General features: G+C 43.0%; 1 protein-coding gene across 2 annotated transcripts; it reads right to left on the bottom strand.

Moving 5' to 3' along the window:
• Nucleotides 1–6: 6 nt before the first annotated feature.
• Nucleotides 7–6,641, bottom strand: LOC121065120 (ATPase family AAA domain-containing protein 2-like). 2 transcript variants are annotated; one of them, XM_040547653.1, is made up of 5 exons: nucleotides 5,765–6,641; nucleotides 3,124–3,283; nucleotides 2,172–2,262; nucleotides 1,718–1,742; nucleotides 7–661 (listed from the first exon to the last, which is right to left on the bottom strand). In XM_040547653.1, the coding sequence occupies exons 2-5, from the start codon at nucleotides 3,253–3,255 to the stop codon at nucleotides 586–588; spliced, it is 324 nt and encodes a 107-aa protein (XP_040403587.1). In that variant the 5' UTR covers nucleotides 3,256–3,283; nucleotides 5,765–6,641; the 3' UTR covers nucleotides 7–585. The 2 variants fall into 2 exon arrangements, with proteins under 2 accessions (XP_040403587.1, XP_040403588.1); XM_040547654.1 differs by having other exon boundaries at nucleotides 6,032–6,638.
• Nucleotides 6,642–13,244: the final 6,603 nt, after the last annotated feature.

Below are 13,244 nucleotides of genomic sequence, written 5' to 3'. Positions count from 1 at the left end.
TAAAAATGTTTTCCCTCCAAATAGCTGAGTTTTTATTTTTAAAGGAAAAGAGGTGCCTTATACTTCAAACCTTAAGTCGACCTCTACAAATGCTAATTATCTTAGCTACTGTCAGAAGCAGCATGCTTTAGTAGAGAACGCAGAGTCCTCTACTGTGTGCTGAGTCATTCAGAGCTTCCATTTGGCATTTCAGTTTAGAATCCAGAATAAAACCTATGCATTATATTCCAGATATTCCCAAAATAAAGACACGCACATGCAAATCATAAAATTCTACCATCATTATGTCTGAAAGGTTTGTGGATGTTGATTGCACAAACCACAAGTTTTTGCTTTGGAAGAATTTTAAAGAAGTGGATGCTATGGTTATACCTTGCTGTTGGTCCTTCTTTAGTGCAAGCTGTGCATGCGGAAATATCTTCTGCACAGCTTGTAAAATATTCGCTACTGAATTTTCAAAAAGTGGCTTAAAATGGGTGATAGTGCTTGTACAGGTGAAGCTACAATCCTACTTGATGCTAGAACAACCTTCTTCAGAGCTATAAAAAAATCCTTTGATTTTATTTTAATAGAATTAACGTCTAGTCACAATTTCTCCCTACTTGCATATATCTGAGGATAGCGTCGACGCAGAGTGCACAGTGCAGCTTCAGCACATAAGCACATAAAAACTGGCTGGATGGCCAGGCCCAAAGAGTTGTGGTGAATGGAGCCAAATCCAGTTGGAGGCCGGTCACTAGTGGAGTCCCCCAGGGCTCAGTACTGGGGCCAGTCCTCTTTAATACCTTTATCGATGACCTGGATGAGGGGATCGAGTGCACCCTCAGTAAGTTTGCAGATGACACCAAGTTAGGTGCGTGTGTCGATCTGCTCGAGGGCAGGAAGGCTCTGCTGGAGGATCTGGATAGGCTGGACCGATGGGCTGAGGCCAACTGTATGAAGTTCAACAAGGCCAAGTGCCGGGTCCTGCACCTGGGGCGCAACAACCCCAAGCAGCGCTACAGGCTGGGAGATGAGTGGTTGGAAAGCTGCCTGGCCGAGAAGGACCTGGGAGTACTGGTTGATAGGCAGCTGAATATGAGCCAGCAGTGTGCTCAGGTGGCCAAGAAGGCCAACAGCATCCTGGCTTGTATAAGAAGCAGCGTGGCCAGCAGGTCTAGGGAGGTGATTGTCCCCCTGTACTCGGCTCTGGTGAGGCCGCACCTCGAGTACTGTGTTCAGTTTTGGGCCCCCCACTACAAGAAGGACATGGAGGTGCTCGAGCGAGTCCAGAGAAGGGCAACGAAGCTGGTGTGGGGTCTGGAGAACAAGTCTTACGAGGAGCGGCTGAGGGAGCTGGGGTTGTTCAGCCTGGAGAAGAGGAGGCTCAGGGGTGACCTTATCGCACTCTACAGGTACCTTAAAGGAGGCTGTAGAGAGGTGGGGGTTGGTCTGTTCTCCCACGTGCCTGGTGGCAGGATGAGGGGGAATGGGCTGAAGTTGCACCAGGGGAGGTTTAGGTTGGAAGAACTTCTTTACTGAAAGGGTTGTTAGGCATTGGAATGGGCTGCCCAGGGAAGTGGTTGAGTCACCATCCCTGGAGGTCTTTAAAAGACGTTTAGATGTAGAGCTTAGTGATATGGTTTAGTGGAGGTCTTGTTAGTGTTAGGCCAGAGGTTGGACTAGATGATCTTGGAGGTCTCTTCCAACCTAGATGATTCTGTGATTCTGTGATAAGGATTTTATATCTGCATTACAGTATCCTAATACAGAAAAAATCAAATGTTACATCTGTCAAGGTCCAGGTTTACAATATGCAACATTTAAAGAATTTGTAACGCCAAAACCAAACAGGTTAACAGGGAATTGAAAGTGCTACTGCTCTGCAGGGAAGTTTTTTTAGGTTGGTCGTCACCTGATATCCTGTGCTTATGAGGCTGAAGCAGACTCTTCATCAAAACTATACTCTTGAGGAAGATGCCCCAAAATCATTCAATGTTCTCAGACAACAAGAAGAACAACAGCAAAAAGTAAATAGATGAAAGCATCTAACTCTGATTACTATGAAGGCTTGCTAGCTGCCTCATTGACTAGTTGTGCAGCAAGGCAAAAGAGCTTGGGTACTGCCTGGTACAAGCTAAGATTCTTTAGATCTTAGTCACAAGCATTAATCATTTTGTTTTCAGTCTTACCAATGCATTTCTCAGCTAGCTCATCAAGCAACATGTCCGGTGGCTTAGGGATCCAGTCACGAGTATGAATCTTGAAAATTTCTTTTCTAGCCTGCAAACAAAATCGTTGCATTTTAGCTTGTCATAAGTTTTCCTTAAAAACACCAACAAAAACAAACAAGCAAAAAAATCAAACAAAACAACAGCAACAAAAAAACAACCCTCCCTCAAAACCCCTCATATATTAACACACTTTTCTTATTTACTAAACTTTCAAGTATTTTACAGTTATTTAATATACACTCTGCATTTTCAACCAGGAAATTTAATATTTCTAAATTTGTTACACTGAACTTTTTCTAGGAACCTGCAATGAAAGAAAAGCCATTTATAGCTCCAAAAATAAGTTTCCAAAATATGAGACCTAATGACCCAGAGGAAAATACTGTAATGAAAAATTTATCTAGAAACAGATCTTTTTGCTCCAAAAAACTTCTCTAAAATTTAGCTAACTTTCGTCATGACAGTCTCATTAGTTCATCAAATTTGCTTTCCAGTCAGTAAATTCATAGAAAGCACTTCTAGTACTACGTTTCAAGCTGCTACACTTACTATAAAGAAGAAAATAATTATGACTCAAACTACTACCACAGATCTGGGGAACAATCAAATGCAAATACATCCCCTATCCATTCATAAATGAAGTATTGAGACCAAGAACACAACTTCAGGATGAAAGCACCTAAGTGGATTAAATAATTAAGCGAACAGGAACAACTTTGGGAATGAGAGATTTGATTATAGAACTAGCTACTTGGTGGTATCATCTTGACCATATATATTCAGTACCAGATTTGCCCTCCACAGTATGACACAGTGTCTCCACATATCATTCTTTTATTCAAGTTGTAATTTTTTTTCTATAAAGTTGGACTTTGCCACATTAGCATTAACGTTGAATTTAAGTTCTCACCTCTTTATTTGGCAGGTTGAAGAGGAGCTCTCTGTCAAAGCATCCTGGTCTCCATAAAGCAGGATCTGTAGAATCTGGTCTGTTGGTGGCTCCAATTACCACAGTCTCCCCTCTGTTGTCTATGCCATCCATAAGTGTCAGAAGTGTTGAGACAATGGAACTAATAGAAAAACATAGGGTGCTTTGCTCAGCACTCTTGACTCCAACAGATGCTGCTGATGGCAGCTGACCTACATATACATATTCAGAAAAAACAGTATTTTCCTGCTTTGAAAGTATTCTGAAGATTAACCAGGAATTGTGTGATCTTCTGAAGAAGCACACAGCTGAAACTAAGGTTTAACCACCAGCCCCTCTACACCCCCCATACTAGTGGCTCTTGCCTGACTCCTTCCCAGTTGTCTCCCCTTTACTCTTTTTAGGACATACAACATTCCTAGATCTCATTTTGCCCCAGTGACCAAAAGGAAGCCTGACACTCATGCACCGGTCCTTTGGGAGGGTTTTAAATGCAATGACACATTGACATACAAAGCATGTCTTTCCCTTAGAACACAGGGAGGAACGAAAACCCATTAGGACCACATTTTCCTTAGGCTAATATACCTCCATTTTTAGGAAAGCCGTGCTTAGACACCTCCACTAAAATGGCCTGGGACCACACAAACACACATTTATCTCTCTAAAGTTCTTAGGACTTTCTAAGGTAAGACAACATTAAAATACTAAGACTCCCAACCTAGAAATGAGGAATCAAACCTTAAAACCTATACAAAATGTGTGCTTAAGTCACAGGACTCTTCATAATCTGGCAGCTATTTCTGGTCCACCGTATGTGGTTTGAGAGATGCTTTGAAGATTCAGGGTGCTGAACATGTGCAACTTTTACCAGACCCATGACAAAGTTCAAGAGCTCCCTTCTGTCCTAGTGCTTGGTGGGGGGAATTTGGTGCTCATACTGCTCGCAGAACAACGCTGGGGCTGCCAAACAGCGAGGGCTGGTGCTGTGCATACCTGATTACACAGCTCTGTCTGCCCACTGCTTAAACGAATCTGCCAGCCTCCAAGGCTCGCTCGAGCAGCTACTTCAAGCTGTGGGTCCCCCTGGCCGCACGTGAAATTCCTTCAACCAAGACCAGTGGGACAGGAAGGTGAGCAGAAGCCTGCAAAACACCACTGGGGAAGGTCAAGTCATACAACGTGAACATACAACACCAAGTGACTTTCTTGAACGGCTCCAAACACAATTTGAAACCTGTTTTGTGGAAACAGAACACACTGAGCTCTTCTGGACCTGCTAGGTGCAAGCAGAGGTCAAACTTCCAAAGGGTGTTTGCATCGTCAAGTTCTCCATGATCTATCTCCAAGATCATTTAAGGACTGCAACTAGGAGCAATATTCAGAGTTCTCTCCTGTTTTTTCCTTCACATTCTCCCACCTAACCACATCTGCTCCTCTTTTACTGCTCAGCAGTTTGCCCAGTTTCTGTGCCGGAGCCTGATACTGCCCTTCCTGTATTTTCAACAAGGCAATAAATGTTCCACTCTTGCTCCCTTTTGATCATGCTCTTTGTCACCGAATTCTATCAAACTTCAACAATCACTGTGATCTCAAAGCCCTTAAGGATAGGCAAGTGGTACACAACTTCCACAAACGACGACAGCAGACTTGACAACAGCAGACTTGTGCTCAGCTTGGGCTGACTTCCAAAGCTGGTTAGAAAGGATCCACTGGTAGCAGAGATCCTGCTTTATGCAATGTGTTTCAGCTCACTGAACTCTGAAGGGTACGAGAAAGAGGCGAGTGGACCTTGTTCAGTTCCTTCCAGCTCCCTGACAGAAAGACAAGAGAACTGGAAATGAACCATCAGTTAAAGGGATGCACAGCGCAGAGTTATGAAATGCCATCTGACTGGTACAGGATAAGGAAATGTAGCATTTTTGGTGGATCCTCAAGGGCTTCTCAGCCAAAGCAAGGCTACGAGAACCGCTAGCCTGAAGTTAAGTCAGTCATCTCAGTTATAAAAAATGGCATCTCCTTCTAATGAGCTCTGGGGAATTCAATTAATAGTGTAACAATAGTGTAACTGAAAGAGGCTGCCTTGCTGGCAATGTTTAAAGACAGTAACAAACGGGTTTTCTAAATGATGTCTGCTTGTTCAGAAAGGTTTTGATTTAGGGCCTACAGTACTTGGGCCCCATGGTTTGCATCATACAGGTTGTTCTCAACAGCTGGAATGAGTTTCTCTAAGTACCCATGAGCTTTTTGTGCATGAAATCCCTCTAAACAAACACAAACAGAAAACAAGACTGCTGCTTAACACCAGCAGCACAGCTTTCAAAATCCCTCTTTCAGTTCTACCTTTAGCAGAATGTTTGTGTTCACATAATAATTTTCATAACAAAACCCACTTTTTATTTATACAATGTTTGCATGCACTTCGACATCCCCAACATGCTCTCCGTGCTCATCTCTCTTTTGCAACCAAGCATCACCTCTCCCTGCGTCTGTCCCAGCTTGCGGACCGACACGTGTCGCAGCCTTTATCATTTTGCGTGACAGACACGAAGTAAACTCCTCCATCCTCACGTCAACCTGCTAGAACGCAAAAGCAGCCCCGACATGGAGCCCAAGCACCTACCAACCAGCGTGGACAACCGCAGACACGCCGCTCCCTTTCAGAGCCCCCCAGCTGCCTCCATTACGCGCCTTATCCAAGTGGTTGCCGATCTCCAGCGCTCACCTCATCTAGGGGAGAGCCGAGCATCAAAGTGCACCCTGACACCCTAAAGCCCCCCGGCAGGGATGGGGACATGTCCCCGCTCCTCTCCCAGCGCCACACCGAGCGGGGAGCCCAGTCACGGATGGATCCGTCCCGCTTCAAGGCACGGAAAGCGAAGTTGTTCACCCTGCGCGTTTCGCCCCGCTGTGTCACACACGGATTTATCCCGGAGCCATCCCAAGCCCCGGGGCCGCTGTCAGACACTGAGGAGGAGGCAAAGAGGCGGGGCGCTGCCGCCCCACCACGCCCCGTTCCTCCCCGGCTCTGCCTTCGGGGGGCTCGGAGCCGCCCCTCTCCTCAGAGCCGGCCGAGGGAGCACCTTTGCCTCTCCGCGAGGCCGGGCGGGGGTCTCCCCTCGCCTCTTGGGGTCGACCCCCAGAGCCGCCTCAGCCCCGTGCCTGGTGCCTCCTTCCGCCGCTCACGGCCGCGCCGCCATTTTGCGTCTCCCCGAGCCGTGAGATCCCGGCGGGGCGGGCGGTGAGCTGCCAACTCGCAGCGCCGCCGGCCGCCCGGGACCTCGCCTCGCCGCCCGCGGCGCCCACTCGTGTCCTCCCGGCTCCTCACAGCTCTCCGGGACGGTTGGGCGGGGAGGGCCGGGCAGCGGCGGCCGCGGTGCCTCAGCCTCCCCTCGCAGGGAGCGGGAGCTAGCTGGGGCACCACCAAAACCTTTGGAGAAAAAAAAAGCAACAGCAAACAAACGAAAAACCAACCCACAATGCCCTTTTTTTCCACCTCCAAGTTGAATAAAGAGGACCTCTTCCTTTCATAAATATCCAGATATCTTAGTCGATACTTAGTTTTAACTCCCACTACCTCCCTTAAATATCCTATGTTTCCATGTAACGCTTCTTTTATCCCTCGTTGCAGTTTTGGCTTGGACACTAAAATGTGACATTTTCCCCAAGTCTGAAAAATCAGAATGTGGCTTCTGGGAACTGTTAGCTGTGACAGCTGTTCATGTAGGATCGAGATTTACACATTCATAATTTTTTAAACCATTAAGGTATTCTTTTTCTCCTGAGAGTATTTTTCTATTTGCCAGTGTTTGCCTAGAAAGCTCCATGTTTTATATGGCATAGATGGATCTTGCAACAATTTAGAAAAGGAGCTAATATACTGGTTCGTATTCATACTGGTGCCTCAGTGGTGGAAGATGCTTATTAGACTGGCCTTGAAACCTGAAGTGATGTGCTCAGGTGTGCTAGCTAGGGTCCCAAAAACTCAGCCCTGCAGAATGCAGTCACAGGAAAGATGACAATGCAGTTATAACAGATGACGGAAGAAGCTAGGAAGCACAAATGGATATTTTTATGGTGTGCACTTTTTGAGCACCTCCAGCTGTCTTGTCTGTGATTCCTCAACTTCATGTTTATTATATAAAGGATTTTTTCAAAAAGTCATCTTAGAGAACAAGATCAGCAAACCACATGCACAATCCTATTAAAAATGTCCAGCATACAGCTAGATAAAAACATCACGCGATGGGTGAACAATTGGCTGATGAGTAGGGCTCAAAGGGTTATGGTAAATGGGGCTACATCGGGCTGGTGGCCAGTTACCAGTGGGGTTCTCCAGGGCTCCATTTTAGGGCCGGTTCTTTTCAATGCTTTTATAAACGATTTGGATGCAGGTGTTTTGAGCAAATTTGCTGTCGATCCTAAACTGGGAGGGGTTGTTAACTCTGTTGAGGGTGGAAAGGCCTTGCAGAGAGATCTGGGCAGATCGGAGAGCTGGGCAATCACCAACCGCATGAAGTTTAACATGAGCAAGTGCCGGGTCCTGCACCTGGGACAGGTCAACCCTGGCTGCACATACAGACTGGGCGACAAGACGCTGGAGAGCAGCCCTGCAGAGAGGGATCTGGGTGGGGGTTTTGGTTGATAGCAAGCTGACTATGAGCCAGCAGTGTGCCCTGGCAGCCAGGAGGGCCAACTGTATCCTGGGGTGCATCAAGCACGGCATCGCTAGTCAGTCGAGGGAAGTGATTGTCCTGCTCTACTCTGCGCTGGTGCAGCCTCACCTCGAGTACTGTGTGCAGTTTTGGGCACCACAGTACAAAAAGGATGTAAAACTGTTGGAGAGCGTCCAGAGAAGGGCTACAAAGATGGTGAAGGGCCTAGAGAGGAAGACATATGAGGAGCGGTTGAGGTCACTTGGCCTGTTCAGTCTGGAAAAGAGGAGGCTGAGGGGAGACCTCATTGTGGTCTACAGCTTCCTCGTGAGGGGGAGTGGAGGGGCAGGCGCTGATCTTTTCGCTTTAGTGACCAGCCATAGGACCCAAGGGAATGGTGTCAAGCTGTGACAGGGGAGGTCCAGGCTGGATATCAGGATGAGGTTCTTCACCGAGAGGGTTGTTGCGCACTGGAACAGGCTCCCCAGGGACGTAGTCATGGCACTAAGCCTGTTGGAGTTTAAGAAGTGTTTGGACTATGCTCTTAGTCATATGGTCTGAATTTTTGGGTAGACCTGTGTAGGAGTTGGACTCAATGATCTTTGTGGGTCCCTTCTAACTCAGGATATTCTATGATTCTAAAAATCTGTGACATTAACCAAGTTGGAAAACAATTTAGGGAAAAATGAGGTTGACTCCTTTGTTACGTTTTCAATGTAATAATACATTAAAATGTAAATTTTCAATATATATTTTTCTTCTTCCTGTGTTTGCCTTTGACACATAACCAAGACAACAAGAGCGGGGTAAGCTGCTCACAAACTTTTTTTGAAGTTCATACTGTTTTTCTAAGTGTAAGATTAAAAAAACAAAACAAAACAAAACAAAACAAAAACAACAAAAAACAAATGGTGGCTCACTTTTTATTGATACGTATCCAAATAATACAGATGAAAGAAAAAAAATCTGAATAGTACACAGATATTTGGACACATGCTAGAAAGCCACATATTAAGAAATCTGAAACATACCTAAGGAAAACAGATGCAGGAATTGCACAGTTAGGTATTCGGTATCACTAGGTGTTGTGTACGTGATGTGACATAACACAACAGCAACATATCCTGCTGCATATTTTAGCACAGCTGATACAGAATTTTGTTTTCAAAAAATTAAACCTTCCCTGCCTTATCCTTAACTTAAAAATCTGTCAAATTCATAGAGAAATTTTTCTCTGCTGGTTTGAAGAGTTATCTATCGTCAAATAGAACATTGCTTTCCGATTACTGAAGTATATTTATCACCAGCAATATATTCATTTTTTATGAAATACGCAAATATAACTATCTCTAGGCCAGTAGAAAACAATTTATTTAACTATAAGGCTTTCTTGTAACTAGCTTTTCATATTAAAATGGTATTCTCTGGTATCATTAAGATTGTCATTGTTAGAAGCAAGACTATGCTTTGCGTTAGAAAGTTTCAATAAGCAAATCTTGCTTTGCTTCAATTTTTGTCGTTTATTTTTAATAGACCAAAAATCTTATATTTGTGGGAAGTGTTTCTCCAACATACTTTCTCTAGGATGTTAATTCTATGGAAGTTTCTCTAGGGTGTTAATACTATGAAAGCCCCTTGAGTTGCTATCAGTAAATTATAAAATAAGATACCTCCTGCAGTAAGGTAAAGGAGGTTTACAGGTTTTTAAAGCACATAAAAATACCTCCTGCACTAAACTGCACTAAGAGGTTTCTGAAGGATTTGCATTTCATATACAGGTTTGTTTTAAGACCTTTATGTAATGAGGAGTGGAATAAAGAGCACCACAGATTACTTCAGAAAAATATATTCCGAATAGCTGGAAAGGGACGTTAAAAGTTTATCAAGTTTTCAGTCATTTTCTTTTAAAAAGAGGTACGGGAAGTATCTCGAAGATGTTCAAATCTACACTTTCTCTGAGCAAATTTTAAGAGATTTGTTAGGGTGCCTGAGTAATAACAGTATGCATTTAACAAACCACAGTATTTTGATGCTTAAAGCATTCCTTAATATTGATACAAGAACTCTAGTGATGTGAGGTTCTGGTTAAAGGGAAGGAAAACAAGTGAGAGGGGTATCAGGCCAAGGAACTTCATTTATGTAACTCATTAATAATCATTCCAATGTTCTTTCTTATCTTTTCAATTGATCTCACAACAGGTACGTTAGAAGTTTTCATTGTATTTTTCACTACATTAAACTCTTTCAAATGCTTTACTGATATCTAAATGTCTTATCTGATGTCAAAAAAAAATAAAATAAAATTAATAATATTACTCCATGGATATGTGCCAAGTCCACCTATCCCAGCTTTCGTGATATGCAGAGGGACTTAATATGCAGAATTTCTATGCAGTCATTCAATGGAATCTTGTTTCAGTTGCTCTTGCTGATTTCAGACACTCGTGTTTATTCCCCCGCGGATAATTCTGAGCAGTCTAATGTACAAGGTCTCTAAAGTACTTCAGAGACTGGAGTACTGGAGTACTGGAGAGAACAGAAACAGAGGCAGATAGAATTCTTTTCTTCTCACTAAAGAGACAAACTTCTGGGTGGAAGTGTAATCTATTGAGTTGTTACTTCACTTTTACTTGCCTAAGGAAAATCCCTATCCCCAGTGCCCTGGGGTACAACAATGGTAAGGAAACAGCTCATTTAGGACAGACTTAAAACAGCTTTTTAATTTAGACATTAGCAGGCAAGGATATTATTATTATTACATTATTATAAATAATATTATAGTATCATGGGGAAAAAAAAAAAAGCTTTCAAGAGGCTTCTGGACATTTGTAGTCCAATCTGTACAAACTGTGTTCAGTTACATGCTAGATATTCAAGGCCTTGTCAAACTGTTTTTTGAAAATTTCCAAGGATGGAGAATCTATAGTCTGTCTGGTCAATTTGCTTAACTATTCTAACAGTAAATGTTTTTTTTTCTTTCTCCAGAAAGAATTTTTGTTCTTTCAGCTTGAGTCTGTTGCTTGTTTAGCTGTGCATCTCTGAGAAGAGATGGCCCATTCATCCAACTTACCAAAGCCAATCTGAATGACAGGCCTGCCTCTGAGCACAATTTTGTGTCATGCAAACTTACTCAAGGTCTTTCTGTTCCATTTTCCAGGTCATGGGTGAATACATTAAATAGTGTCAGCACCAGTGTTGGCACTAAAAAAATACTGTTTATTTAGGCTGCCAGCTATACTATGAGCTGTTCACCATTAATGTTTCGTTTGATAGATAGGTGTTTTTTTTTTACTCCCCTTTTAGTCCAGCTGTCCAGTTCATATCTCTTCAGTTGTCTTACAAAGATACTATTCTTCAAACACTCATGAATGTGACATACAAAGGAGTGAGAGTTCAGTCACTGGTGCAGCACCCAACATTTACCTTTGTTGAATGTCAAAGCCATTGCTGATTGTCCAAAGTTCCAATGTATCCAGATCCCTCTGCAAGGCCTCTTGTCCCTCCAGGGAGTCAAAAGCATCTCCCAGTTTAGTATCATTAGCTAATACGCTGAAGGTGCATCCAACTCCTGCATCCAGATCACTGATAAAAATGCTTAACAGAACTGGCCCTAGAATTGAGCCCTGAGGAACACTGCTAATGACTGGCTGCCAGCCAGATGTAGCCCCACTCACTACAAACTTTGAGCTCTACCATTCAGCCAGTTCATTACCCAGAGTAGCGTGAACCTGTTTTATGTCACAATTGGATTAGTTAGACAAACAGGTCTGTAGTTTCCTGGGTCTTCTCTCATGCCTTTTTTGTAAATCAGTATAACATTGGCCAAGATGAGGTTCTTCAGGGCAAGTAAGGTCTATCGATGCACCCATGGCCCTAACTTTTCTGTGTGGCACATTGTGGGTGCACACTCAGATCTTCCAGTGACCATTCTATTGCTAATATCATGTGAGTGCCCCACCAGTGTGTTTTCTTTCATCTTCTAACTGCTTTGGACTATCAAAGCAACCATACTTGTGAGGTCAAGTGCAGCTTTATCTTGACATTTTACTTTCATTCAATGCTGCTTGGCCAACAGTACTGCAAACAATCTTTTATTTGCTATCAGCTGTCAAAGGATGGTAGGGTTGGTCCTTATCTGATTCCTCCCTATACAAGTTACAGACCTCTATCATATTCCACCTCCCACTCTCCTAAACAAATTGTTTTCCAGAAGGTTTATGTAAGTCATTCTTTGTACAGAAGTCATTGCATGCTTTTGATCCCCTTTCTTATTGCCCTTTCATGAACCTTTCCCCATTTTTCTCTAAACTTTTTGAGATGGAGGAACCAGGTTTGTGCACGATATTTATCAGTTTATACACTGTCTTGGTGTTTTCTCTATTTTATTCTTTACTGCTTTCTTAGAAGTACTTAATAATTAATTTGCTTTCTTTTGCACTACTGGGCAAAGAGAAGAGATTTGCATACAACTACCTGTAATAACTGTTACAACAGTTCAGGGTCCTTCCTTTTAAATATGAAGATAGGACTGTTTCATCCCATATGCACTACTTTACATTTAACTTCCCGGAATTCCATCTGCCATTTTTTTGCCCATACACTCAGTATCCTAAGACTCTTCTGCTTGCAGTTCTTCTCAGTCTGCCATTGCCTACACTTTCCTAAAAAACATTGTACCATCAGCATACTCTGACACTGTTTCCAGAACCATGATAAATATGCTGCACAAATCAGATTCCAGAACACATCTATATGGAACTTTACTGTTGACTTCCTTTTACTGTGAAATTGGAATTGATTCCTACTGCAGTTTCATGCCTTTTTAGCCAGTTATTTACCCCTGCAGGTATTTATTCCCTGGCAGTGTAACTTTTAAGAGCTTTTGATGAATGACCTTTTCAAATACCTTCTAGAAATCCATAGTCAACTTTATCTCCCTTAGCCACAAGCTTGTTGACTCCTTAGAACTTCAGTAGAATTGTAAGGCAGTTCTTCCCTTAAAAAAGCCTTTTGGTCTGTCTCATGGTGTAGTTTACATTTCATCTATCACAATCTGGGATTCTATTTTCAGTTTTAAACCCAAATTTTTCTTTTGGAAGCATGCTTTTGAAGAGCTGTCCGCAGCAACAGGTTTCTTTTTCCCCTGGTAAACATTTGCTCTGAGCCTCCAATATCATATCCTTATCAAGCCTCCATGTAGCTCCCAAACACAGTTAGTTTAGATGCCCCTCGTTTTTTAACCAGTTTCTTCATTTTTAAGTAGTTTCCTTTTTTATTGTTATTTATTTTGAATGAAAGCACATATTGGTGGGCTCTTTTTGCGTGTCTGTAAGGGCCTTATGTATTGAAAGAACAGTCAGTGGTGACAGAACATCTCTATGTGCTGCAATGGACTGAGTCCATGGCACCTCAGAACTCTTCCCATGCCTTCTTGTGTACCCCTACACA

This window comes from Cygnus olor, chromosome 2 (genome assembly GCF_009769625.2).
Source record: "Cygnus olor isolate bCygOlo1 chromosome 2, bCygOlo1.pri.v2, whole genome shotgun sequence".
In the NCBI taxonomy this organism is placed as follows: domain Eukaryota; kingdom Metazoa; phylum Chordata; class Aves; order Anseriformes; family Anatidae; genus Cygnus; species Cygnus olor.
The sequence above is the reverse complement of the archived record's forward strand: the minus strand, read 5'-3'. Positions and strand labels throughout refer to the sequence as shown.